General features: G+C 39.9%; 1 protein-coding gene across 6 annotated transcripts in view; it reads left to right on the top strand.

The window, feature by feature from the left end:
• Nucleotides 1–26,352, top strand: part of Scp2 (Sarcoplasmic calcium-binding protein 2) — a 661,095-nt gene that overhangs the window by 602,186 nt on the left and 32,557 nt on the right. For all 6 annotated transcript variants that reach the window (XM_067140278.2, XM_067140240.2, XM_067140250.2 and 3 more), the window contains 2 exons: nt 7,771–7,890; nt 10,644–10,758. In XM_067140278.2, coding sequence (XP_066996379.1) covers nt 7,771–7,890; nt 10,644–10,758 — 235 coding nt within the window. The remainder of the gene's footprint in view (nt 1–7,770; nt 7,891–10,643; nt 10,759–26,352) is intronic.

Genomic DNA, 26,352 nt, shown 5'->3' with positions numbered 1-26,352 from the left:
TCGGTAGATTTACTGGCACATAAAATAACTCATGCGGGACTCAATTTCGGCTCCTCGGCGTCTCCGAAAACCGTAAAAATAGTTAGTGGGATGTAAATCCAATAACATTATTATTATTATTATTATTATTATTATTATTATTATTATTATTATTATTATTATATCTTTTACTTCACACCGAGGCGAAATCATTCCCCAATATTTATGAAAAAATGTGTACTATTTAAGATTATTAGATGCATATCCATACCGAGTCCTCTTCAAGAGATGACGGATATATATCCCAATCTGCAAAACGTAAGCCAAAATTACGAATGATATTAAAGGCAAGCACAGAATGGAATGAATCCATTTTCGCGTCTTAAGTTGCAGAAGGCATAAAAGGAGAAGCCTATTTATGTTAAGGAAATATTTATCAGTATATGCCAGTTGTGTTTTAATTTGTCATTACTCATTATCCACAAAGACATTGAACCCACGAGGTCGTGATATTCCAGAACGCATCATAAGTGGAGCTGTAGAGTACACTTTGCTGTCCGGAATGCACACGCTTTAGCCGTCCCCTGCCACATTGTAGACGCAACCCGCTACGGCGAACTGCTCGATAACTTGCCTACACTACGCACGTCACGGCGCCAAGAACACACATAGGCTAAATTAAATGTAAGGGAGTATTAACAGCCTGATCTTCTTCACTCAGCATTCGATTCGTGACAAAAACAAATCAAAGTGACACAAGTACAAACACCTTTAAAAAATATTTATCTCATCTTATAAGAAGAGTTCGTTGAGGTCTTCTTCTTAATTCTCAATCCGAAGATTGGTTAGCAGCAATTCTTCTCCTTAACTCCTCTCCGTAATCTGTTAATCTATTCATTTCCTCATATGAGCGTCTGTCTCGAGCATTGCAGTCTAGGTTTTCCTCCTCCTCTCTTGACTTGAATCATTCCTTCTATGACATTAACTATAAAACTATTTTGCCTGTAGAGATGGCCAATTAATTGGTCCCCTCTCTTTCTTATTGGTGACAATATACATTCTTTTCACATTTTCTGCCAAGAATTTTCTCATTTGTGAGTTTTTCTGCCCATGAGATATTTTCCATCCTCATCCAGCACCACATATCAAACGCCTCTAGATGTTTTTTATTGTATGCGCCAAAAGCCCACGTTTCTGAGCCACACAAGGCTACGTTCCAGACAAAGCACTTTATAAATCTCTCTTCAGTCACATTTAGATTCCTTGATGTAAGCAGCACCCTTTTCTTGTAATAGGCGACCTTTGCCTGTGCAATTCTGCTCTTTATGCAGGCTGAACATTTTCGATCTGAAGTGATTTTACTGCCCAAGTAGCTAAAGGCATTTACTTGTCTGAGTAGTAAATCACTCATGTTTACGTCGTTTGAAATATGCGTACCATAATGTCTGTCTTCTTTGTTCTATTACTGCCGAGGTCACCAAGCATAAAATCAAAAATGAAATTTTCGAAGACAATTTGGATGCACTACTAAGGTTTCCATAATGCCACTCATTTAAAAAAACGTTCTTTGGCGCTAGGTAGAGTGGCTCAGACGGAAGAGCACTAGCTTTTTGAGCCCAAACTGGTGGTTTCAATCGCGGTTCATTACGTTCCTATTTGAAGGTTTTTATGTCACTAGATTTCTCGGCACATGAAAGAACTCCTGTGGAGAAAAACTGTGGCAACTCGGCGTCTCTGAAAACTGTGAAATTAGTTATTAAAACATAAAACCAACAATATTAAAAGTATTATTTGGTTTAGCTTTAATATGCATATACATTTTACGCATGATACGAATACACTTATATTATTTTAAAATTATTTGTCAGGAAGTATATACACATTGATATTAGATATTATTATTATTCTTTCTTTCTCCGTTATGACCAATTGTACTCTGTCTTCTGTGAGTTCCACTTGAGCCAGGCTGTCTGTCTTCGCTTCACCGCTTCCTCGCAGGTATTTGCCCACCAGACATGATTCTTTTGTTTTACCAATGGAACAGTCTCGGTAGCAACTTTCACAAGGTCCCTCAAGTCTTCCCAATTGCTACATTTGAGTCCCAATTTTTCATCTAACTGGTTGCAAGTTGATAGTTTCTCTAAATCAAATTTATTAAGCTTGAGTGACCTTGTTTTCTTAGTGTTCCTAGGTAGGAATCTTAGCTTTATTTTTGAGAGATAGTGGTCTGAGTCCAAATTTGCTCCTCTTAATACTCTTACATTCTGGATCTCTCCATGTGACTTCCTTGAAATAGCTACAAGGTCTATCTGAAATTCTCCCAAGAAGTTGTTGAGTGATTTCCAAGTCTTCTGCTTCCTTGGTAGTCGCTTGAAGGCCGTTGAGTTCATCACCAAGTTGAAGGCCTTACAGAGTCCAACTAGACGTTCTCCATTCCTGTTGGTCCGTAAGTCGGCTGGGTACTCTCCCACAATGTGCTTAAACTTTCCCTAAATGGGCGCTGAACTCTCCGACTAGGATGATAGTGTGGTGCTCTGGGACCTTGCTGATTGTGTCCTCTATTTCTTCCCAAACTTGTCTTTAGTTTCAGGGTGACGCTTATTGTCCTCACTGATGGGTGCGTGAATATTTACTACAGTGTAGACCTTGTTTGTCACCCCATACTCTTTATCTTAGTGATGGATGTGATAGCTAGGAAAGTGAAAGAGTAGCTGAGTGTGAACAGAGTGAAAACAATACTATTAGCGGATGATGTAGTTATTTTGGACAAGGATGAAAAGAAATTACAGATACAAGTGAACGCTTGGAGCTACGGAGCTGAGGAGTATGACATGTGAATCACATTCTGTATATAACAGTATGACAGTTGTGCTGACTAGAGGAGAATGGGTTCCAGTGAAGATTAATCAAAGTATACAGTATTAGTATTGTTTTCACTCTGTCCACACTCAGTTTCTCTTTCACTTTCCTAGCTATCGCATGGGGTGACAGTACATTTTCTAGTCAATTACGAAGTATAATAATAATAATAATAATAATAATAATAATAATAATAATAATAATAATAATAATAATAATAATACAATCTATGAGGATGGGACCCTACCGAAGATGAAATCTAATGCTGAAGACGTCACAAACAAACATCCCCCGGGCCATAGAAATTAATTAATGAAAGTTAAAATCCACGACGCGACCGAGGATCGAGCCCAGGAACTCTCGAACCAAAGGCCAGCATGCTAACCATTTAGCCGGACAAACTCGTGTCCTCATTCCGAGCTGGTGCAGTTCTTTTCAGGCACACCCCCAACGGAGGTGAGCTGCATGTACCATTTACCATTTCACCCACATACCAACCATCTTGCAATTCTTAAAATTTGTACCAGTATCGTGAATCGAACCCGGGCCCTTAAGGATGGTAGCTAATAACACTAACCATTACGCTACGGAGGCGAACAATTACGAGGTAATTCGTATGCTTATTACACATATTTTCCAATCCAGTTGAAAATTTTAACAGACACTGTTGCACCATTTACATACCTATAAAGACAGAGAGCAATTAGACTGATCGACCAATTCCTTGAGAGCGTTCAGTCAATGTCTCTGCAAGAAGTTGATTAGCCCTGCACGTCTCAGCCCATTCAATCAGCCAGCTAGGACTGTCAAGATAGTACGAACAGCATTTGTCTCCGTCGGTTACTGGATATATGCTGAGATTGTCGAGTAAACTGTGAAGCTCATTCCCGGTAGACTTCTTGTAACGACAACAGATTTTAAGTTAATTGGAGGAAATGGGATTGATTAAACAATCGAGATTGCATGACGCTCTTAAAACTCTATGAATGTCGATTCTTTTATAGATACAGGGCCACTACCCGCCTCCAGAACCTTTTAACATATTCTTCTCTGGGGCCAACAACCCCGATGTTTGACCAATTTAAATAAGAAATCATTATCATAACATATTCTTCGGTGTTTTTTAATTTTTCCCTTTTATAGAAACGCATGCGTGTGCACCTGATAATTGAATTAACTTCGAAAAATGTCATAATATTTAACCAGGAAAAAAACAGAAGGGAAAAATTAACAATTGACTAAACTGAAAATTTTTATGATGTACGCTCTCGCAGCCGGCATCTAATAGAAAAATGTTTCCTTTCGGGCTTTTAGGTCGTGGTCGCCAGGTTTTGATCCTGCAAACTTCAACATAGAATACGATTACGTAAGCAACTACACTAGCTACGGTCAGTGTGAACTTCCTCTCACTCAATGCTTAATCATGTCAGACTACTTTCAAATTCGCAGAAAGTCATAAGTACCGTAAATATTGAAAAGTGCACCCATCCTTGAGATTTATTTCCGGTCAATTTTGTTGTCTGAACTATTCTGAACTACGCATCTCTTACGAAACACATTGCTGAGAAACCATGATGTCTGCAAGAACGTAATTCCTTCTTGTTACTTCAGTAAATGGCCCTGGTACTGCCCGATCAGTGGTGTGTGATGGTTCTTCCATTACAGAGATGACATAGTACATGTTACTCTGTTCATTTAGAACAAATGCATTATGTCCGCGATGATTAAATTACATTACATTCAATGAAATCAGATTAATAATAAAATTATGGTAATCGTAATTATAAAGTCCGCCTATGGTCATGATCGTTATGGCGTCAAGTCTGTATGGTCTGACACCGTGATTAGCCGGTTCGAATCCTGTTAGTCGAAAAAATATTTCACCATCAGAATGTTGGCAGGGTAATCACTAATCACTAGAATGCGTGCCAAAATTTCGAATTCAATTCCAGACTTTTCCACAGTGTTCATACTGAGTGAGAGCATATGACGCTGCTGGTGGTGATTCGTCCGTAGAATTGGAACTTAAAGCCTTGAGCAGACCCTTTCGTATTATTCGACAGGAGTAAGATATGTGCCGGCACCGGCACACCCTACCCCCTTCCTACTGCCATACATCAGGTCATGTTATCTCTTCATATTCTGACGTAAATAACATGCAGGCAGTAATACCCTTGTAAAAATCAGTTATTAGACTTCCCATTCATCATTATTGCGTGCGGGACTCCGGTCGTAAAAACTCGCTACGAACTTTCCACATTCGACTCCGCGGAGAAATGGCCAAAGGTTGGGCAATAACATTCGCCATTTATAAATTATATATAGGGGCTGCCTGGCCGAGGCGGTAAAGGCGTGCTCGGTTCGCCCGGAAGGACGTGGGTTGGAATCCCTGTCAGGACGTCGTAAAATTTAAGAAACGAGATTTCCACTTCCAGAGGTGCACATGGCCCTGAGGTTCACTCAGCCTACACCAAAAATGAGTACTGGGTTAATTCCTGGGGGCAAAGGCGGTCGGGCGTAGAGCTAACTACTCTACCCTGCCAAGCGCCGAGGTTATGTATAGTGGAAGCCTTTACCCTCTACCCCTCCAAGGGATGACTTTGCTTTGCTTATAAATGGTATTCATCGATTGTCCTTACATAATATAATGCGACGTTATGACGTATGCTAGCGGTGCAGTGGTGTCGACATGTACTGTCCTTGTAAGTATGTAAACAGAACTATTTCTCCACCCTCTAATCCTAACCTACTCTTTAACTGAAGTCGAAGCGATAATAAGTGAGGACGTGTAAGAATATCTTGTCTTTATAGATCCAAAACCAATGTGTCATATAAACCGAAGCAAATGATGTGTTGATATTATCTGAGTCTCGTGACGACGTATCACGTACGAAGTTGTAACACAAGAGGACAAATTGGGGTAAATATTCGTTTATTGGAAGAGAAATTAGGAATTAGATTAATTTACCAAGGGAGATGTTCGATAGATTTCGAACTTCTTTGAAATCATTTAAGAAAGACTAGCTAAACAAATAACAGGGAATCTGCCACTTGGGCGACGGCCAAGGTGCAGATTGATTGATTGATTGATTGATTGATTGATTGATTGATTGATTGATTGATTGATTGATTGATTGATTGATTGATTGATTGATTGATTGATTGATTGATTGATTGATTGATTGATTGATTGATTGATTGATTGATTGATTGATTGATTGATTGATTGATTGATTGATTGACGTAGAGATAAGTTATAATAGTAAATCTGCAATAATAGAATTGTGTAAAGAGAATGAAACAGACTTCTTTCATCAATTAATCTGTAGCTGTATCAGTTGTGAAAGAAAACTCCAATATTGGGCTCTGAGTACCTCTTTTATAATATTTTCAACATGCCTCTGTATTATATATTGTCATACCGTCCTGAAAACTCGAGACACGCCTCTTATGTACGCTAAGCACTTTTACAGTACTACGCTGACTTAAGCCCGAATTTAGCGCCGCTTCACACATTTAATACGGCAGCAGTCTCACGGGTAATGATCTGTGAAATTCTGAATGAAAATCCAGATGTACATACACAACGGCAGCAACAACCCTACAAACAGAAAATTCGTGCATTTTGTCTCCGAAACAAGGAAAAATTGGGCGCTTTTTCCGTACTTCGTGAAATCGAGTCGTGGAGGCTGAATGGTCAGCGTACTGGCCTTCGGTTCAGAGGGTCCTGGGTTCGATTTCTGGCCGGGTCGAGGATTTTAATCGCTTCTGATTAATTCTTCTGGCTTGGGGACTGGGTGTATGTGTCCATCCCAACACTCTCCTCGTCATATTCAAACAACATACCACACTACCAACCACCACAGAAACACGCAATAGTGATTGCATCCCTCCATATAGGGTTGTCGTCAGGAAGGGCATCCGGTCGAAAAAACAGGACCAAATCCATATGTGCGACGCAAAACGCACCCGCGACCCCACAGATGTGGGAAAAAGCGGTAGCAAAAGAAGAAGATTGTTACTAAGTTCGAAACTTATATGCATTTATTTATTTCTTTTATCTGATACAAAGTATCTAGAAGCCAGTACATTGTCCCCTGTCATTCGCCTAAATTGAATCACTGTTACTATGATAACATTTACTTCGTTTCCTTGCTTGAAACCTGGATTTCTTCCACACATCAGCTGAGGCCATGTTATTATTATTATTATTATTATTATTATTATTATTATTATTATTATTATTATTATTATTATTATTATTATTATTATTATTGACCAGTTCCGTGGCTAACTATTTAGCATACTGGCCTTTTATCCAAATTGCCCCGGATTCGATTCCCGGTCGGGTAGTGGATTTTAACCTTATTGGTTAATTCCTCTGGCTCTGGGACTGAATGTTAGTGTCGCCTTCAACATTATATTTTATCCTAGTTAGGGCTCCATCCTCACCGACGCGTAGGTCACCCATCGGCATTAACTCGAACGACCTGCACCAGGGTCTCTCTGGAGGCCACACGCCATTATTTATTTATTTATTTATTTATTTATTTATTTATTTATTTATTTATTTATTTATTTATTTATTTATTTACGAGGCTACATAGCTAGTCAGAAATAGAGAATTGTGGAGGAGTTTAGTTAATAAAGAGACGCTTGCAGACTGAACGCTGAAAAACATAAGTCTATAATGGCGATGTGATGCGATGTATTATTATTTGCTTCGCGTTCTAGAAAGAGGAAGTAATAACTGGTCATAATACGACCCCTTGTGCCACAGTACTTGAGTTCTCATTAGGTGCCTGTGCTATGAGGGAAAATTTATGTGTAGGCACTCCAATAACTTGACAGAGACAGGTCATCATTGAAACTTGCTTGCACAGCACAGCATGCTTGTGAGAGTACTAACATAAACAACTATTTCTGTTGTAGACCATCTGCCGGTCGAGAGGATGGGGAGAGTCTGACCCCAAGTACGCCGAAACACACAGCACGCTCATCAAGGTATGGGAAACACTGCGACAGCGGGCAGACACCGACCAAGATTTGCAGGTAAGATAATTCTATACTTTGCAAAACTACAGATCTAGAGTGAGAGAAGGATTGCTTGAAATTCGAAAAAGAAAGGTAAACATATTTAAATGCCAAATACTCGAAATATTAAACATAAAATGAGAACCTGTGATAGCGAATATCATGCATTAATCATCCATTCGCTCATTCAGTCATGCATTCATCCACATGTAATAATCTCACCTTATCTGCTGGAGTTTCGTAGATGTAAGTTGAGAGCATCCAGCTATCCAATCACTTATTCATTCATCATCCATGCATTCATTCATTGTTCCATACGGAATGTTCTCGCCTTATATGCCGGAGTGCCTAAGATGTAGGCTGAGAGCATTCAACATTCAATCATTCATTTACTCATTCATTAACGAAATCTCTCTCCCAAGTTGATGGCTATCCGTGACTGGGAGAGAGGAATGTTCATCCACTCACGAAATCCAATCCAATCAGGCAATTCATTTATTGAGACAATCACTAATTCTTCATTCACTCATTTGATAATAAAAACTTTCTCCCCAGTTCGTGGTTATCCATGACTTGAAGAGAAACCTCTTTTCATGCATGTATGAATACAGGTCATTCATTCATCCATTCGTATTGGTAAGCGGGCGACCGGCTACGTAAATTAACGTTTTCTCACATTGCTTCATTCTTGTGTGTTTTTATCCTCTCCGCCGTTTATTAATCGAAATATTTCGTGTTTTTTACAACTAAATTCTTTGTTGATCGGAATTTAGATAGATATATTCTTTCCTTGACAATGCTTTCGGGTTGGGCAGTGTGGTTTCATAACAGTACCGCGTGACCGGGCGTATTGCCAGGTGTCAGCATGGTGCGCTGTAGCAAAGACAGCTTGAACGACGATGAAATATGTGGAGAATTGCATGCTGATAGTTTATCTGATGTCCCTAGTGATTGTGAAAGTGCAAGTATTAGTGATGGTGATAATGTGCGTCCGTCAAACATCAAAATATACGCGCGGAAGTGAAAGTGGACTATGAAGATGGCAGACTGCCACAGGATCGATGCATTGATTTTTACAATTTGCTTTACGTCGCACGGACACAGATATGTCTTATGGCGACGATGGGATAAAGAAAGAGCTAGGAGTGGGAAAGAAGCGGCCGTGGCCTTAATTAAGGTACAGCCCCAGCATTTGCCTGGTGTGAAAATGGGAAACCACGAAAAACCATCTTTAGGGCTGCCGACAGTGGCGTTAGAACCCACTATCTCCCGGATGCAAGCTCACAGCTGCGCGGCCGTAACCGCACGGCCAACTCGCCCGGTTCGATGCATTGTAACTGCGGTACAATATAAGGCTATTACGAATATAATTGGCGACACACCGCACCAACTAGTCGATCCTGAAACAACTTGGCATGAAAACGAGACTGTCGAACCTTGTGACCTAACAGTTTATGAAATACTTCAGACATCTTGTCAGGAGACTAGATGCAATGGACAAATGATCATCAAGGGAAAAGTTGGTGGCCAAAAACCCAGAGGATGTGTACAATAACAATGGATGGATCACCGTAACTTATAAGCTTTGTATTGATTAGGAGGAATATTTATTTACATGGGTGGATCAACTCAAGAACCTGACTGGTGAAAGTCTGTAAGATGCGATCCACCAGATCGCAATACGGAACCCTAGTGGTGAACCGTCAACATAGTAGTGTCCGGCTCCATGGCTAAATGGTTAGCGTGCTGGCCTTTGGTCACAGGAGTCCCGCGTTCGATTCCCGACAGGATCGGGAATTTTAACCATCATTGGTTAATTTCGCTGGTACGGGGGCTGGGTGTATGTGTCGTCTTCATCATCATTTCATCCTCATCACGACGCGCAGGTCGCCTATGGGAGTCAAATCAAAAGACCTGTACCTGGCGAGCCGAACATGTCCTTGGACACTCCCGGCACTAAAAGCCATTACGCCATTTCAACATAGTGTTAGAACATGACAGAGTGAGCCTGTAAGCATGAGAATGCTGTATAAAATGCAATCGTGTTTTAATACGTCCACCTGAAAGAGGTTTGTATGATTTTAATTTCAAACTCTCGTATGAGCGTATAAACGTATAAGCGTCTGAAGGACGTGCTTCACATGATGGTAACAAAATAAAATAGAGGGTAGCTGCTGAAATCACGGGCGCCCATGCCCGGGTGACAAGGGGGGACCCCCCCCCCCCCTTAGCTCTTAGCGAAAGGAAAAATTCTAATGTAGTCAGGTGTTTTTATTTCAAGAAAATTATTTGAAAGTCGACATTACGTAGAAATGATAGGGGAAAATTATTTTAAAAGTCGGTATTACGTAGAAATGATAGGGGATACCGTGGGTGGTATTCTACCGTGGAATACAAGTAGCCATTCACCTTCCAAAATATTAAAAATACTACATACCCCAGATCTACCCCCCCCCCCCCTCGTACAAACTATCCTATGGGCGCCCTTTGCTGGAATATATATTGTTAGTACTTTTCATGTTCTTTAAGGCTTGTAAGAATCAAAATGTTGGCTAAAAGTTAACCAAAAGTAGATTCAGCTTTATATTGGTTACACATTGCAGCAATGTGAGTTCAGTTATGGGAGTACAATTATGAAACACAAGAAAATGAAATTTCACTACATCTCTCTTCTTATCAAAATATCATATATACGCAGATATGATTAATATATCTGCCTGATGAAAATATGAGTAATTTATATTTATTTTGCATTTGTCATTTTGATATAGGTGAACCAGGATGAATGGATCAAGATGTGGGATGACTACAAGAAGAGCCCTGATACTCCTCTTGAGTGGCAGAAACTTTACATGAACTTCATGTTCGACCACATTGACTCGTCAGGTAATTTTTTTAAAAAATATATATTGCTTCGGCCCCTTAGGACCATGGTTAATATTTCTCAGCCTTTCTGTATTTCCAGTACTTATCCATCTTGATGAAGCAGTTCTTCGCTCTTTGGACCACTTTGCACCAGGTTGTTTTCTCACTCTTTGTGGAAGATCCTTTACCCCACGTATCCAGGTCCTGAACTTCTCTTTGAACCAGTATCTCAGAGGCACCAGCCAGAACCTGCTTCATCCCAGTAGCCCATGATGAAGTAGAACATTTCCAAGTCAAGAATTCTTTGAGAATGAGGCATTCGAGACAGATGATAGTAAAACATAAGACGATGCTTCCTCATAAACAGTGATTGTTTTTCAAATTTAGATTATAGCTCTGAATTTGACCTCGGTTGATATCAACCTCAGAATTTTGATGAAGGCCGATGGTATTTCTTCGGAATTTCCTCACTTTCATTTGGATTTTCTCTTTCTCACTGTGGCGAATGAGGTCCAAGAATTGAGCAGCATATAAGGCTTCAGAACATACTACTGTGGAGTTGTGGCAATATTTGGTCTGCCATGAGAGAGATTTGGACTGATAAGTGGATTTGCAGAGGTGAAAAACAGTTTCCATACATTTAGCACAATAATTCAGAGCTCCTTTCTCAGATACATGCTGCATACTGCTGACTGAATACTTCTGCCTTGCATTAATCCTCTCATAATATACATCTCTGTCCATTAATGATTCCTGGAATGTCCTTCTTGGAACCTGATTCTGCTTTAATGTAGCTACACATACCCTTCCATTTTTTACTAACATTTGTACGACTGCCTGCTATGCTTGCCATCATGTTATCCTTTGCTAACTTCTTCGCTAGATTCAAATTCCTAATAACATACATTACATACATACATTATCATTATAGACTGTTATGCCTTTCAGCGTTCAGTCTGCAAGCCTCTGTGAATTTACTAAATGTCGCCACAATCCTCGATTTGCAACTAGTGTTGTGGCCTCATTTAGTTCTATACCTCTTATCTTTAAATCGTTAGAAACCGAGTGTAACCATCGTCGTCTTGGTCTACCTCCACTTCTCTTACCTTGCATAGCAGAGTCCATTATTCTCCTAGGTAACCTATCCTCCTCCATTCGCCTCACATGACCCCACCACCGAAGCCGGTTTATGTGTATAGCTTCATCCATTGAGTTAATTCCTAAATTAGCCTTTATCTCCTCATTCCGAGTACCCTCCTGACATTGTTCCCACCTGTTTGTACCAGCAATCATTCTTGCTACTTTCATGTCTGTTACTTCTAACTTATAAATAAGATATCCTGAGTCCACCCAGCTTTTGCTCCCGTAAAGCAAAGTTGGTCTGAAAACAGACCGATGTAAAGATAGTTTCGTCTGGGAGCTGACTTCCTTCTCACAAAATACTGTTGATCACAACTGCGAGCTAACTGCATTAGCTTTACGACACCTTGATTCAATCTCACTTACTATATTACCATCCTGGGAGAACACACATCCTGAATACTTGAAATTATCGACCTGTTCTAGCTTTGTATCACCAATCTGACATTCAATTCTGTTGAATTTCTTACCTAGTCTTCGAGAGGCTAATTTTCATACCACACTCATTGCACCTATTTTCAAGTTCCAAGATATTACACTGCAGGCTTTCGGCACAATCTGCCATTAAGACTAAGTCGTCAGTACAGGCCAGACTGCTTACTACATTTCAACCTAACTGAATCCCTCCCTCCCTGCCATTTTATACTTTTCAGCAGATGATCCATGTAAACTACGAACAGCAAAGGTGGAAAGGTGAAAACCCCTGTAAGTACCCTGAACCAAGAACTCATTCTACCATCAATTCTCACTGAAGCCCAATTGTCAACATAAATGCCCTTGATGGATTTTAATAATCTACCTTTAATTCCATAGTCCCCCAGTATGGCAAACATCTTTTCCCTCGGTACCCTGTCATATGCTTTCTCTAGATCTACGAACATAAACACAACTGCCTATTCCTCTCGTAGCATTTTTCAATTACCTGGCGCATACTGAAAATCTGATCCTGACAGCCTCTCTGTGGTCTGAAACCACACTGGTTTTCATCCGACTTCCTCTCAACCACTGATCGCACCCTCCCTTCCAAGATGCCAGTGAATACTTTGCCTGGTATACTAATCAATGAGATACCTCAATAGTTATTGCAATCCTTCCTGTTCCCTTGCTTATAGATAGGTGCAATTACTCCTTTTGTCCAATCTGAAGGTATCTTACCAACACTTCATGCCAATTTTACTACTCTATGAAGCCATTTCATCCCTGCCTTCCCACTACACTTCACCATTTCAGGTCTAATTTCATCTATTCCTGCTGCTTTATGACAATGGAATTTATTTACCATCCTTTCCACTTCCTCAAGCATAATTTCACCAACATCATTTTCCTGCAAATAACCTAACTCCTTGTGGGTGGGGTTAACTTCCAATAAGTAACCAGGGGAACCTGACCCCTACAGAGCGTGTCCCCAGGTGGCGGATAGGGGGCCCCTATAGTATGTAGGGCTGGTTGAAATAACCAATACAACCCACGGACCAACAGGTAGCCCAATTCCTGGGGGTTTTAAAATACTGGGACACCCTCTCTCCAGGGGTCATAAATATGGAGGGCCCTTGCCCTGGGTTAAAGGTGAAGACCTCAACGGCATCTACGGCAGAGAAGATGGACTTCGGTACGGCGGAGATGGCGGAAGAGGCAACCCATCCTTCTGGGGTGTACAGATGGAACCTACTGCCTTGTAGGACGAGGAAGGCATCCTCAAAGGCTAAGGGAGTAAACCTTGAAAGAAAATCCTCTTATGCGTTAGGCCTAGCAAGTCAGCAGGAGAGTACTGAGTACAGTTGCTTTCAGTAAGAAAAAGAGCCTCGGAAAGAATATTATAGACCGGATTGACACGTCCTCTCAGACAATACAATTGTATGATGACCGTAAGGCTGATGATATACAATATTCTGAAAGGAAACCCCAAATAAAAAAGAGACCCAAATACAGAATTGGAACTATGAACATTCTATCATTAACTGGAAAGTTAGAAGAACTCCTAGACATGATAGATAGAAGAAAAATATCAATATTGGGATTAAGTGAGACCAAATGGAAAGGGATTGGAAGTAAGACACTTCGTGGAGGTTATAAATTATACTGGAGTGGACAGGAGACGGTAGCGAAAAATGGTGTTGGATTCTTAATTAACGAAAGGACTGATGCTACAGCTGAAGTTATCTGCAAAAGTGATAGAATCATTAAAATGTTCATGAAACTGGAGAACACTAAGTACACCATCATACAAGTGTATGCCCCACAGACAGGCTGCAGTGAGGAAGACAAAGAGAAATTTCGGCAAGACCTAGAAGATACAGTTAATGAGAATAATAATAATAATAATCGTATGACCTCAGCTACCGTTTGCAGACATTTCGATTTGACGCCATCTGGCTGTCTGCTTGTCAATTTCGACGTTCCGGTTTACTCTGTCTGCCATCTAGCGGACCTAGAGTAAACCGGATCTCTCTTGGGCGTCTATGGCTGAGATTTAATTAATTTTGTCGGGTAAATACCAAATGTATCACCAGAGATCTTTTACATGCCGACATCGTATGACATGGAGTGTCGAATGGACTTTTTTCCGCCCTTCAAAAGTCCGACTACCTCTGCCGGGTTTGAACCCCCTATCTTGGGATCCGGAGATCTAAATGCGCAAGTTGGGGTAGACAGACTTGTGTACGAGAACATCATTGGTCCACATGGATTTGGACAAAGGAACCCAGAAGGAGAACAACTATTAGATCTGTGCAGAAGAAATGATCTTATAATCAAAAATACATTCTTCAAAAAAAGAGACAGTCACAGAATAACAAGGTACAGTTGGGATGGCCAGTATAGAACATTGATTGACTACGTAATCACAAATAAAGATGGTGGCAGGTACATCACAGATGTAAAGGTCATCCCTAGTGAAAGCATGGACAGTGACCACAGATTGTTGGTAGTAGACTTCAAACATAAGGCAAATGAAACGCAGAAACTTATTATGAAAAAACCAAGGGTTAAAACTTGGAAGTTGCAAGAAGTCCAAATAAAGGAAGAATACAAACTAAGGATTCAACAGAGTTTGCCGAAGTGTGAAGTAACCAGCGTTAATGAAGAATGGAAGGGATTCAAAGACATCTTTGTGGGAGAAGCCAAAAACCTATGTGGAGTTACAAGTTCTATCAAAAGAAAAAAGGAGACACCATGGTGGAATGATAGAGTAAAAACAGCGGTGAAAGAAAGAAGCCAAATAAAGAAGGCACTGGACAAGCAAAAACAAAAACAGGGACAAGAACGAAATGAACAAGAAATACAAAGACTCCAAGGAGTATACAGGAACAAGAAACTTGCTGTAAAGAACATTGTAAGGGAAGAAAAAGAGAAGAAATGGAATGAGTTTGCAGACAAACTGGAAGAGGACAGTAGAGGAAATATGAAATTGCTATACAGAGTAGTGAAAAACAAGTGAAGGGATCAAGAGACCATAAAAGCAATAGAACGTGATGATGGAACTCTGGCACAAGAAAAGGGAGAAATTAAACAAGAACACAAGATCTATTTCGAAAAGCTGCTGAATGGAGATACAGAAAACATAACAACGGATAGAGGAGAGCCAAGTCGAGGAACCACAACTGAACCACCAATTACATGGCTTGAGGTTGAAAATGCGCTCAAGAGCATGAAGAAAGGAAAGGCAGTGGGCATAGATGAACTAAGTGCAGATATGCTGAAAGCAGCGGGAGTTCCAGGAATCCAATGGCTCTATAGACTGCTCAACAAGATATGGGAGGAAAATACTATTCCTGAGGACTGGAAGATGGGCATCATTGTACCTCTGTTCAAGAAAGGAAGCCGACGAAAATGTACTAATTACCGTGGTATCACACTACTGTCCCATGTCCTGAAAATACTGGAAAAAATAATAGAGACCAGAATCAGAGATATTGTTGAACCAATTTTGGAAGAAGAGCAGTATGGTTTCAGACCAGGAAGGTCAACTACAGACCTTATATTTGCAATTAGGATGCTAATGGAAAAATACTGGGAGAAGAACAAGCCTTTATTTCTAATATTTTTGGACATTGAGAAAGCATACGATAGTGTACCAAGGGAAAGAATTTGGCAATGCATGAAAGAACTTCAAGTGCGAGACAGCCTCATAGACAAAGTGAAAATGTTGTATAATGGGAACAGAAGCTGTATTCAAGTAGGATGTGGTTTGTCGGACTGGTTTGAAACAAAGAGAGGAGTGCAGCAGGGCAGCTCATTGTCACTACTTCTATTTATTATTGTAATGGATGTAGTAATGAAATCTATTAAAAGGAAAGAACATGGAGATATCAAAGCCTTCACATTTGCAGATGATGTTGCGATCTGGAGTGACTCAGAAGAGGAATTGGGAGAGAGAATACAAAGCTGGAATGAGGAGTTTAAGAAATATGGTTTAAACATCAGCAAGACCAAGACGGTGGTAATGAAAGTGTATGGGGAAGGAGAAGAACCAATAGTCATGTTAAATGAAGCTCAACTGGACAGCGTTCCAGTTTTCAAATACTTGGATAGCGTTATATCAAATGACAACCTAGCAAAACATGAGGTGAACAATCGAATCAATAAGGCAACACAATTTTACCACCAGGTAAGACACCTGCTATGGGATGAGCAAATACCGGTACCCATGAAAACAAAAATGACAGTGTACAAGTCCTATTATACACCAATTCTTACATACAGTCTCGAAACCACAACACTGACCAATAGAGATAATTCCAAACTTCAGGCAGCTGAAATGAAATTCCTATGCACTATGATCCAGAAAACCAGGAAAGACAAGATTAGGAATGAGAAAATTAGAGAAGAAGTAGGAATAGACGATTCTCTCCTCAATAAGATTCAGATATCAAGACTGAAGTGGTTTGGTCACATGAAGAGGATGCCAGTAAACAGAACTACAAGGAAGGAATTTGACAGAAAGGTAGAAGGAAGACAACCCGTGGGAAGGCCACAAAGGAAATGGATAGATTTAGTTAAGAGCGATGTACTGCTGAGAGGTCATGATTGGGACAAGTTGGTGGAGGAAGAATGGTACAAGGACAGGATGAGATGGAGGAGGCTCATATACCACACCCGGGAAACTGGAGATGGTTTAGGATGATGATGATGATGATCATCATCATCATTTTCCTCCTCCCCATGAGCTTGGCTGTTTGCAACACCACCAGGATGATTTCCTTTTACATTGAGAAGATGTTCAAAATATTCCCTCGACCTGTCCAGTGATTCCCTGGGATCTATTATGAGTTCAGCTGAATTACTCAAAACACTGTTCATTTCCTTTTTCCCTCCCTTCCTAAGATTCTTTATCACTGTCCAGAAAGGTTTCCCTGCTGCTTGACCTAGCCTTTCCAGGTTATTACCAAAATCTTCCCACGACTTCTTTTTGGATTCAACAACTATTTGTTTCGCTCTGTTTCTTTCATCTACGTACAAATCCCTGTCTGCCTCGGCCCTTGTTTGGAGCCATTTCTGATAAGCCTTCTTTTTACGTTTACAAGCTGCTCTCACTTCATCATTCCACCAAGATGTTCGCCTTTTCCCATCTTTACACACAGTTGTTCCTATGCATTTCCTTGCTGTTTCTACTACAGCATCCCTGTATGCCACCCATTCACTTTCTATATCCTGAACCTGCTTACTGTCTACTGTTCAAAAATTCTCACTAATCATATCCATGTACTTCTGTCTAATTTCCTTGTCCTGGAAATTTTCTACCCTTATTCCTTTGCAGACAGATTTCACTTTCTCTACCCTAGCTCTAGAGATACTTAGTTCATTACAGATCAGATAGTGGTCTGTATCATCGAAAAATCCGCGAAAAACTCGTACATTCCTAACAGACGCCCTGAATTCGAAGTCTGTTAAGATATAGTCTATTTTGGATCTGCTACCCCTAGCCTCCCATGTGTAGCAGTGAATAGCCTTATGCTTGAAGAATGTATTCGTAACAGCTAAACCCATACTAGCACAGAAGTCCAGCAAACGCTTCCCATTCCCATTAGCTTCCATATCTTACCCACATTTACCAATCACCCTTTCGTATCCTTCAGTTCTATTCCCAACTCTCACATTGAAATCGCTCATTAGCGCAATTCTATCCTTGCTGTTGACCCTGACCACGATGTCACTCAATGCTTAATAAAATTTGTCAACTTTATCCTCCATCTGCACCTTCACATGGTGAATACATGGACACAATTCTAGTCCTAATTCCTCCAACTGACAAATCTACCCACATCATTCGCTCAGTTACACGCCTAACAGAAACTATGTTGCGTGCAATGGTATTCCTGATAAAGAGCCCTACCCCAGACTCTGCCCTTCCCTTTCTAATACCCGTCAAGTACACTTTATAATCTTCTATCTCTTCCTCGTTATCTCCCCTTACCCGAATATCACTTACTTCCAGCACATCCAGATGCATCCTCTTTGCTGACTCAGCCAGTTCTACTTTCTTTCTTCCATAAGCCCCATTAATATTGATAGCTCCCCATCGAATTCCATTTTGTTTGCCAAGTTGTTTCCAAGGAGTCCCTCGCCTGTCAAATGGGAGTGGGACTCCATTACTCCCATAGGTCCGAGGCTTGCTTAAAATGTTCTGAGCTCGGTAAATTCATGAAGCAGGATGCTACCCTACTTACACATAGTCCAAGTGAGGATCTCTCCTCTAACGGGTTATGGAGCACCAGTGAATTGTACAGTCCTAGCCGCCTGAGCACAAGGAGGGCCATGACTCCGAATATGTGCGAGATGCCCACTCCCATTCCATAGCAACTGGTATCCCAACACTCAGGACAACATACTAGGCCACTCAGCCATTGCCCATGGTTCACGAACTAGGACGTGACTACAGTAACCCACAAACATGAACCTAATAAGTTCCTTCAAATTCCTAATAAGTTCTTTCAATTTCTCCTTACTTCCACAACCATTTCTCTCTCTATTTCTTTCCAACCTGCATCTCTCTGTGGGTGGGGGCTGTAAAATAACACCCATGGTATCCTCTGCCTGACATAAGAGCTGACAGAAAGGGGCCCTAGGGACTCTTAACTTGGGAATGTGGGTTGGCAACCATAGGGCCTTTAGTGGAGTCTTGGCTTCCACTTACTTGTGCCAGGCTCCTCTTTTTCATCTATCCTATCTGATCTTCCTTGGTCAACTCTTGTTCTTCTCGACCCCGGCGGTATTAGGTTGCGAATTCTAGGGAGTCTTTCATTTTCACGCCTTTCACGGCCCTTGCCTTCCTTTAGTTGATAGCTTCATGTTTTGAAGTGCCAGACCCCTTTCACTATTTCCCTTTTGATTCGTGTTAATAGAGGATGGTTGCACTTCCTTTTAAAACAACAGTCACCACCACCACCTCTCTTCCTAAGCTGCACTTCCTCCTTAGTCTCTTTACTTCTCTGTTATAATTAGGGAGCTGATTTTTATGTAATTATGATTTTGCGTAAGTTTTAGCACAATTTATGAAGTTTATTATTCCTATTGTGCATCCGCAAGTGTACAAACAAATCTTATTTCACATAGAAATGCATATTTTCACAAAATGTTTATGTAAATACATATATTAAGAAAATCCATAATAAACACATAAATTGGCAATATTTGTAACTCAATAAAATGTAAAATATTTCTGTATTATAAATTGATGCTCTTATTCACATTTTATGATTACGGTATTGTTTTTAACAGTGTATCTAAAGTTGTATTTCTGAATGTTGTCGCTATTTATGGACTTCCCTCTGGAATTTTGAAGACTTTCTAATCATTGGCTATATCGTTACCTGTGGACAGCGATTTGATTTGCTGCACAAGTCGCTTCCCTCCATAATTGAATTAGGTAACATTCTAGCTCGCTCGTACTAGTCAACCCACTCAAGTTTTTTTTATAGAATGTCAGTGAAAGGCAATCGTGGAGAGATAAGATGACAGGAATACCGTAGATAAAATTGCTCACTGGATAGGTAGTCCCCCAAGAGAAGGTGTCTCTCTTAAGAGTTAGGTTAGTTATTTGGGTCCATATATCATTCCCGTAGTTATGTGATTTTGTCTGAATTTCTATGATAGAAGAAATATTTCCTTCAGTGTCTGCTGGTATTTTTTAAATTATTGAAACAGTAATTTGCCATAAATGCATGTATTTTAACCTATAAAAGAATGCCAAAAGTGAAGTCAAGTATAAAATCACATCTTCAACAATACATAGAGAAATTTAACAATATTTTCACTACCAATGGAAAAGTATTATTTTGCCAACTGTGTGATAAAACAGTAAGTGCAGATCAGCGTTCTCAAGTAATCCAGCATTTGTCTGGAAATAAGCACAATACATTTGCTTTGCATGTGCATTCGTGATAATTAATAATACCGGTAGATGAACAACCTTATTCAAATCAAAAAAATAATTGGAAAAACAGAGGGTTTAAAAAATGTGCAGCAAAGTTGCTAAAGTAATGGAGGGTGTACAAGTTGGTGAAATTGATGGCATTAGAGTTCGTGTAATTCCTCTTTTTAAATCTACAATCTGTATAAAAATCAGTCAGCAGTGATAAGAATCGAGGGCTTTGAAAAAGAAGCAGCAATCCAGAAAGGAGTGAGGCAAGGCTGCAGTTTGTCCCCTCTCCTTTTCAATGTTTACATAGAACAGGCAGTAAGGGAAATCAAAGAGAAATTTGGAAAGGGAATCACAGTCCAAGGAGAGGAAATCAAAACCTTGAGATTTGCCGATGATATTGTTATTTTATCTGAGACTGCAGAAGATCTCGAGAAGTTGCTGAATGGTATGGACGAAGTCTTGGGTAAGGAGTACAAGATGAAAATAAATAAGTCCAAAACAAAAGTAATGGAGTGCAGTCGAACGAAGGCAGGTGATGTAGGAAATATTATATTAGGAAACGAAGTCTTAAAGGAAGTAGATGAATATTGTTACTTGGGTAGTAAAATAACTAACGATGGCAGAAGTAAGGAGGACATAAAATGCAGACTAGCACAAGCAAGGAAGAGCTTTCTTAAGAAAAGAAATTTGCTCACTTCAAACACTGATATCGGAATTAGAAAGATGTTTTTGAAGACTTTCGTGTGGAGCGTGGCATTGTATGGAAGTGAAACATGGATGATAACTAGCTCAGAAAGAAAGAGAATAGAAGCTTTTGAAATGTGGTGTTACAGAAGAATGCTGAAGGTGAGATGGATAGATCGAATCACGAATGAAGAGATACTGAATCGAATTGGTGAGAGGAGATCGATTTGGCTAAATTTGACGAGAAGAAGAGATAGAATGATAGGACACATCTCAAGACACCCAGGACTTGTTCAGTTAGTTTTTTTTTTTTTTTTTTTTTTTTTTTGTTATTTGCTTTACGTCGCGCCGACACAGATAGGTCTTATGGCGACGATGAGGCAGGAAGGGGCTAGGAGTGGGAAGGAAACGGCCGTGGCCTTAATTAAGGTACAGCCCCAGCATTTGCCTGGTGTGAAAATGGGAAACCACGGAAAACCATCTTCAGGGCTGCCGACAGTGGGGCTCGAACCCACGATCTCCCGACAGTTAGTTTTTGAAGGAAGTGTAGGTGGTAAGAACGGTAGGGGTAGACCAAGGTATGAATATGACAAGCAGATTAGAGCAGATGTAGGATGCAATAGTTACGTAGAAATGAAAAGGTTAGCACAGGATAGGGTGGCATGGAGAGCTGCATCAAACCAGTCTATGGACTGATGACTCAAACAACACAACTATGCATATCTGACGTCCTGCGATGTGGAGCAATCATTTTTACAGTATAAGACATTCTTTAGAGTTAATCAGCATGCATTTATGATGGAAAATTTGGAGACGACCTTTGTTGTTCGACAATTTGGAGATAACCTTTATTGTTCACTGCAATTTTGAGACTACTTCTAGCAACTAATGTTCCAGCATATGATTGGTAAGTATGAACTGGTACAAATAAGAGGTAGTTTTTTCCATATTTAAACAAAACATTACCTTCTTTGTAAATTCCATAATATCTACTCTAGCACATCAAAAATGAATATATCATACATTACTCTTCCATATGAACGACCTGCATAAGCAGAAACATGTCAGGAAGGAGAAGCAGAAGAAGAAGAAGAAGAAGACTTTTCGATACACAGATATCCATTTTCTTTAAAGACCACATTTGGTAGCACCATATTTTAATACAATACTTGAACATGAGAGGCTATATGATATTTAAAGCAGAATATTTTTAACTTTTTAGGTTTTTATCATATAAAAAATAATTTTTGCATTTTTAGCACATAAAAATCTGCTCCCAATTTATAATATAGCAGGTCTTTACTTCCTTACAATCTTGAAATGTACATACCTGTTTTGGCATTCCTCAGCAATTCCTCTAAATCCATCCCACAGGTTGTTTACATATTTATTTACCATTTTACAGTGATCATAATTACTTTTTTAAACTTCCCCCATGCCTATCTTATCAATTATATGGTACTGCCTAATAATTGTACTTTTACAACCTTCCCTTCTATTGCATTCCTTTCTATTCCATCACTTTCTGATTGACCTCTCCTTTCCAGGTTAAGTTATTTGCAATTTGTTGGTCATGCTTCCTGTCATTCGCTCTACCTTACCAATTGACATTTGGTAATTGAGATCACCCGCTACAATCATGTTCCTTTCCATTTTATTTCCCACATAGATGATTATCTTATCAAATAATTATGCATCAGCATCAACACCAGCCTTTCCAGGTCTGTACACCTCAAAAATACCAAGTTGCCTATTATTTCTACAAATGAGCCTTACACCTAGAATTTCATGTTTTTCATCCTTAACTTTTTCAGAGCTTACAAATTCTTCTTTCACCAGTATGAATACTCCCCCTCTTACCATTCCTATCCTGTCTCTATGATAACACTCCAGTTCCATGAGAAAACTTCCCCATCCATGATTCAATTCCTTTCACAATATCTGGTAAATATATACCAGTTAACTACTTAATTATAGGCCAGTAAGTTTGACATGCATTGTATGTAAGCTTTGGGAAGGCATTCTTTCTGATTATATTAGACATGTTTGTGAAATTAATAACTGGTTCGATAGAAGGCAGTTTGGTTTTAGGAAAGGTTATTCCACAGAAGCTCAACTTGTAGGATTCCCACAAGATATAGCAGATATCTTGGATTCAGGAGGTCAAATGGACTGTATCGTGATTGACCTGTCTAAAGAATTTAATAGGGTGGATTATGGGAGACTACTGGCAAAAATGAGTGCAACTGGACTAGACAAAAGAGTGACTGAATGGGTTGCTATATTTCTAGAAAACAGATCTCAGAGAATTAGAGTAGGTGAAGCTTTATCTGACCCTGTAATAATTAAGAGGGGAATTCCTCAAGCCAGTATTATCAGACCTTTATGTTTTCTTACATATATATGAATGATATGTGTTGTAACCAAGGTTGAAATTTACAAAACACAACTTTTATTGCTTCACTTTATGATATTTACACAAATAACTGAAATTTATTTTGAAGCAAAAAGGAATATTGAATCTTGAGAAAAGTCTGTCTTTATACAATATGTACAGGTTTACAGTCTTTATATACACTCCTATCTTGAAAAGATAGTCTTTGTGAATTAACACATTGATAGTCGAGAACTATCTGGCACACTAACATGAATGTCTTTAAGAGTCCTTGTTTGTTGAAGTGCCTGAATTCCTAAAAAGCAAGTTCAATTGATTGAAGAAATTCCACCTAGCGAAACTAAGGGAGCTTGCGTAAATTAGGGAATGAAAATGGCTTGTAAAAGAATTACGGAACATAGGCAGCGGAAACAGGTAAGGGAGCGGTGACCAGAGGTGAAACCTCGTACTGCCAGAAATTCAGTCCACCTGGTCGAAGCACATTTTCAAGAGGAGTAGCCTCCGTGCTCGACGTAGGGTGTATTCTGGAGCTGGACACCTGGCAAGTGGGCAAGTGAGCAGGCAGGGAGCTCCTATTTATAGTACACTCGATGGTCAGGCACGCGCACTGAGGGCTGCGCGTCGAAGCTAGCAGAATGATACACAGGCGCGCGTGCAGCTGGCTGGCGGAGGGAGAAGGGAGCGCCGGACATACAACAATATGAGTAAAGGAGTGGAATCAGAGGTAAGCCTTTTTGAGGATGATGTTATTCTCTATAGAGTAATAAATAAGTTACAAGATTGTGAGCAACTGCAACGTGACCTCGAAAATGTTGTGAGATGGACAGCAGGCAATGGTAAGTTGATAAACGGGGTTAAAAGTCAGGTTGTGAGTTTCACAAATAGGAAAAGTCCTCTCAGTTTTAATTACTGTGTTGATGGGGTGAAAGTTCCTTTTGGGGATCATTGTAAGTATCTAGGTGTTAATATAAGGAAAGATCTTCATTGGGGTAATCTCATAAATGGGATTGTAAATAAAGGGTACAGATCTCTGCACATGGTTATGAGGGTGTTTAGGGGTTGTAGTAAGGATGTAAAGGAGAGGGCATATAAGTCTCTGGTAAGACCTAAACTAGAGCATGGTTCCAGTGTATGGGACCCTCACCAGGATTACCTGATTCAAGAACTGGAAAAAATCCAAAGAAAAGCAGCTCGATTTGTTCTGGAAGATTTCCGACAAAAGAGTAGCGTTTAAAAATTTTTGCAAAGTTTGGGCTGGGTAGAATTGAGAGAAAGAAGTACAGCTGCACGACTAAGTGGTATGTTCCGAGCTGTCAGCGGAAAGATGGTGTGGAATGACATTAGTAGACGAATAAGTTTGACTGGCGTTTATAAAAGTACAGTAGGTAAGATCACAATATGATAAAGTTGGAATTCAAGAGGACAAACTGGGGCAAATATTCATTTATAGGAAGGGGAGTTAGGGATTGGAATAACTTACCAAGGGAGATGTTCAATAAATTTCCAATTTCATGTTTGTGGGTTACTGTAGTCACGTCCTAGTTCGTGAACCATGGGCAACGGCTGAGTGGCCTAGTAAGTGGTCCTGAGTCGGGATACCAGTTGCTATGGAATGGGAGTGGGCATCTCGGACATATTCGGATCATGGCCCTCCTTGTGTTCAGGTGGCTAGCACTATACAATAATAGAGTCCCAATAATGGAGTCCCACTCCCATTTGACAGGTGAGGGACTTCTTGGAAACAACTTGGCGAACGAAATGGAATTCGATGGGGAGCTATCAATATTAATGGGGCTTATGGAAGAAAGAAGGTAGAACTGACTGAGTCAGCAAAGAGGATCCATCTGGATGTGCTAGTAATAAGTGATATTCGGGTAAGGGGAGATAACGAGGAAGAGATAGGAGATTATAAAGTGTACTTGACGGGTGTTAGAAAGGGAAGGGCAAAGTCTGGGGTAGGGCTCTTTATCTGGAATACCATTGCATGCAACATAGTTTCTGTTAAACACGTAAATGAGCGAATGATGTGGGTAGATATGTCAGTTGGAGGAATCAGAACAAGAATTGTGTCCGTGTATTCACCATGTGAGGGTGCAGATGAGGATGAAGTTGACAACTTTTATGAAGCATTGAGTGACATCGTGGTCAGGGTCAACAGCAAGGATAGAATAGTGCTAATGGGCGATTTCAATGCGAGAATTGGGAATAGAACTGAAGGATACAAAACGGTGATTGGTAAATGTGGGGAAGATATGGAAGCTAATGGGAATGGGAAGCGTGTTGGACTTCTGTGCTAGTATGGGTTTAGCTGTTACGAACACATTCTTCAAGCATAAGGCTATTCACCGCTACACATGAGAGGCTTTGGGGTACCAGATCCATTATTTATATATATAAAATAGCTTGTCCTGACTGACTGACTGACTGACTGACTGACTGACTGACTGACTGACTGACTGACTGACTGACTGACTGACTGACTGATTCATCATCGCCGAGCCAAAACTACTGGACATAAAGAAATGAAATTTTGAGGATATATTCATATTAAGATGTAGGTGCTCGCTAAGAGAGGGTTTTTGGATATTCCGTCGCTAAGGGGGTGAAGAAGGGAGTGAAATTTTAAAACGAGTGTATCTATATCTCAAAACTTTAGAAGTTTACAGATGTAAAAATCGGTATTTAGAATCTTCTTTAAAAATAAGGAAACACGTATTTTTTGTTTTCAGAAAATCCCAATAGGAGGGGTGAAAAAGGGTGAAAAATTGGTTGAATGCCTTTAATCAGGATTCCGGTTCTTTTATCTCAGAAACTGAAGATATTACAGACCTGAAAATTGGTACTTTTGATCTCTTTTAAAAATAAAGAAACACGTATTTTTTTGTTTTTGGAAAAAACAATTAATGGGAGGGTGAAAAGGGGGGTGAAATTTTAAAATGAGTGCATCTATATCTCAAAACTTTTGAAGTTTACAGATGTAAAAATTGGTATTTAGGATCTTCAATAAAAATTAAGAAACACGTAGTTTGTTTTCGGA

The sequence above is a fragment of the Anabrus simplex genome, chromosome 1, assembly GCF_040414725.1.
Source record: "Anabrus simplex isolate iqAnaSimp1 chromosome 1, ASM4041472v1, whole genome shotgun sequence".
In the NCBI taxonomy this organism is placed as follows: domain Eukaryota; kingdom Metazoa; phylum Arthropoda; class Insecta; order Orthoptera; family Tettigoniidae; genus Anabrus; species Anabrus simplex.
This window is presented reverse-complemented; position numbering and strand designations above follow the sequence as displayed.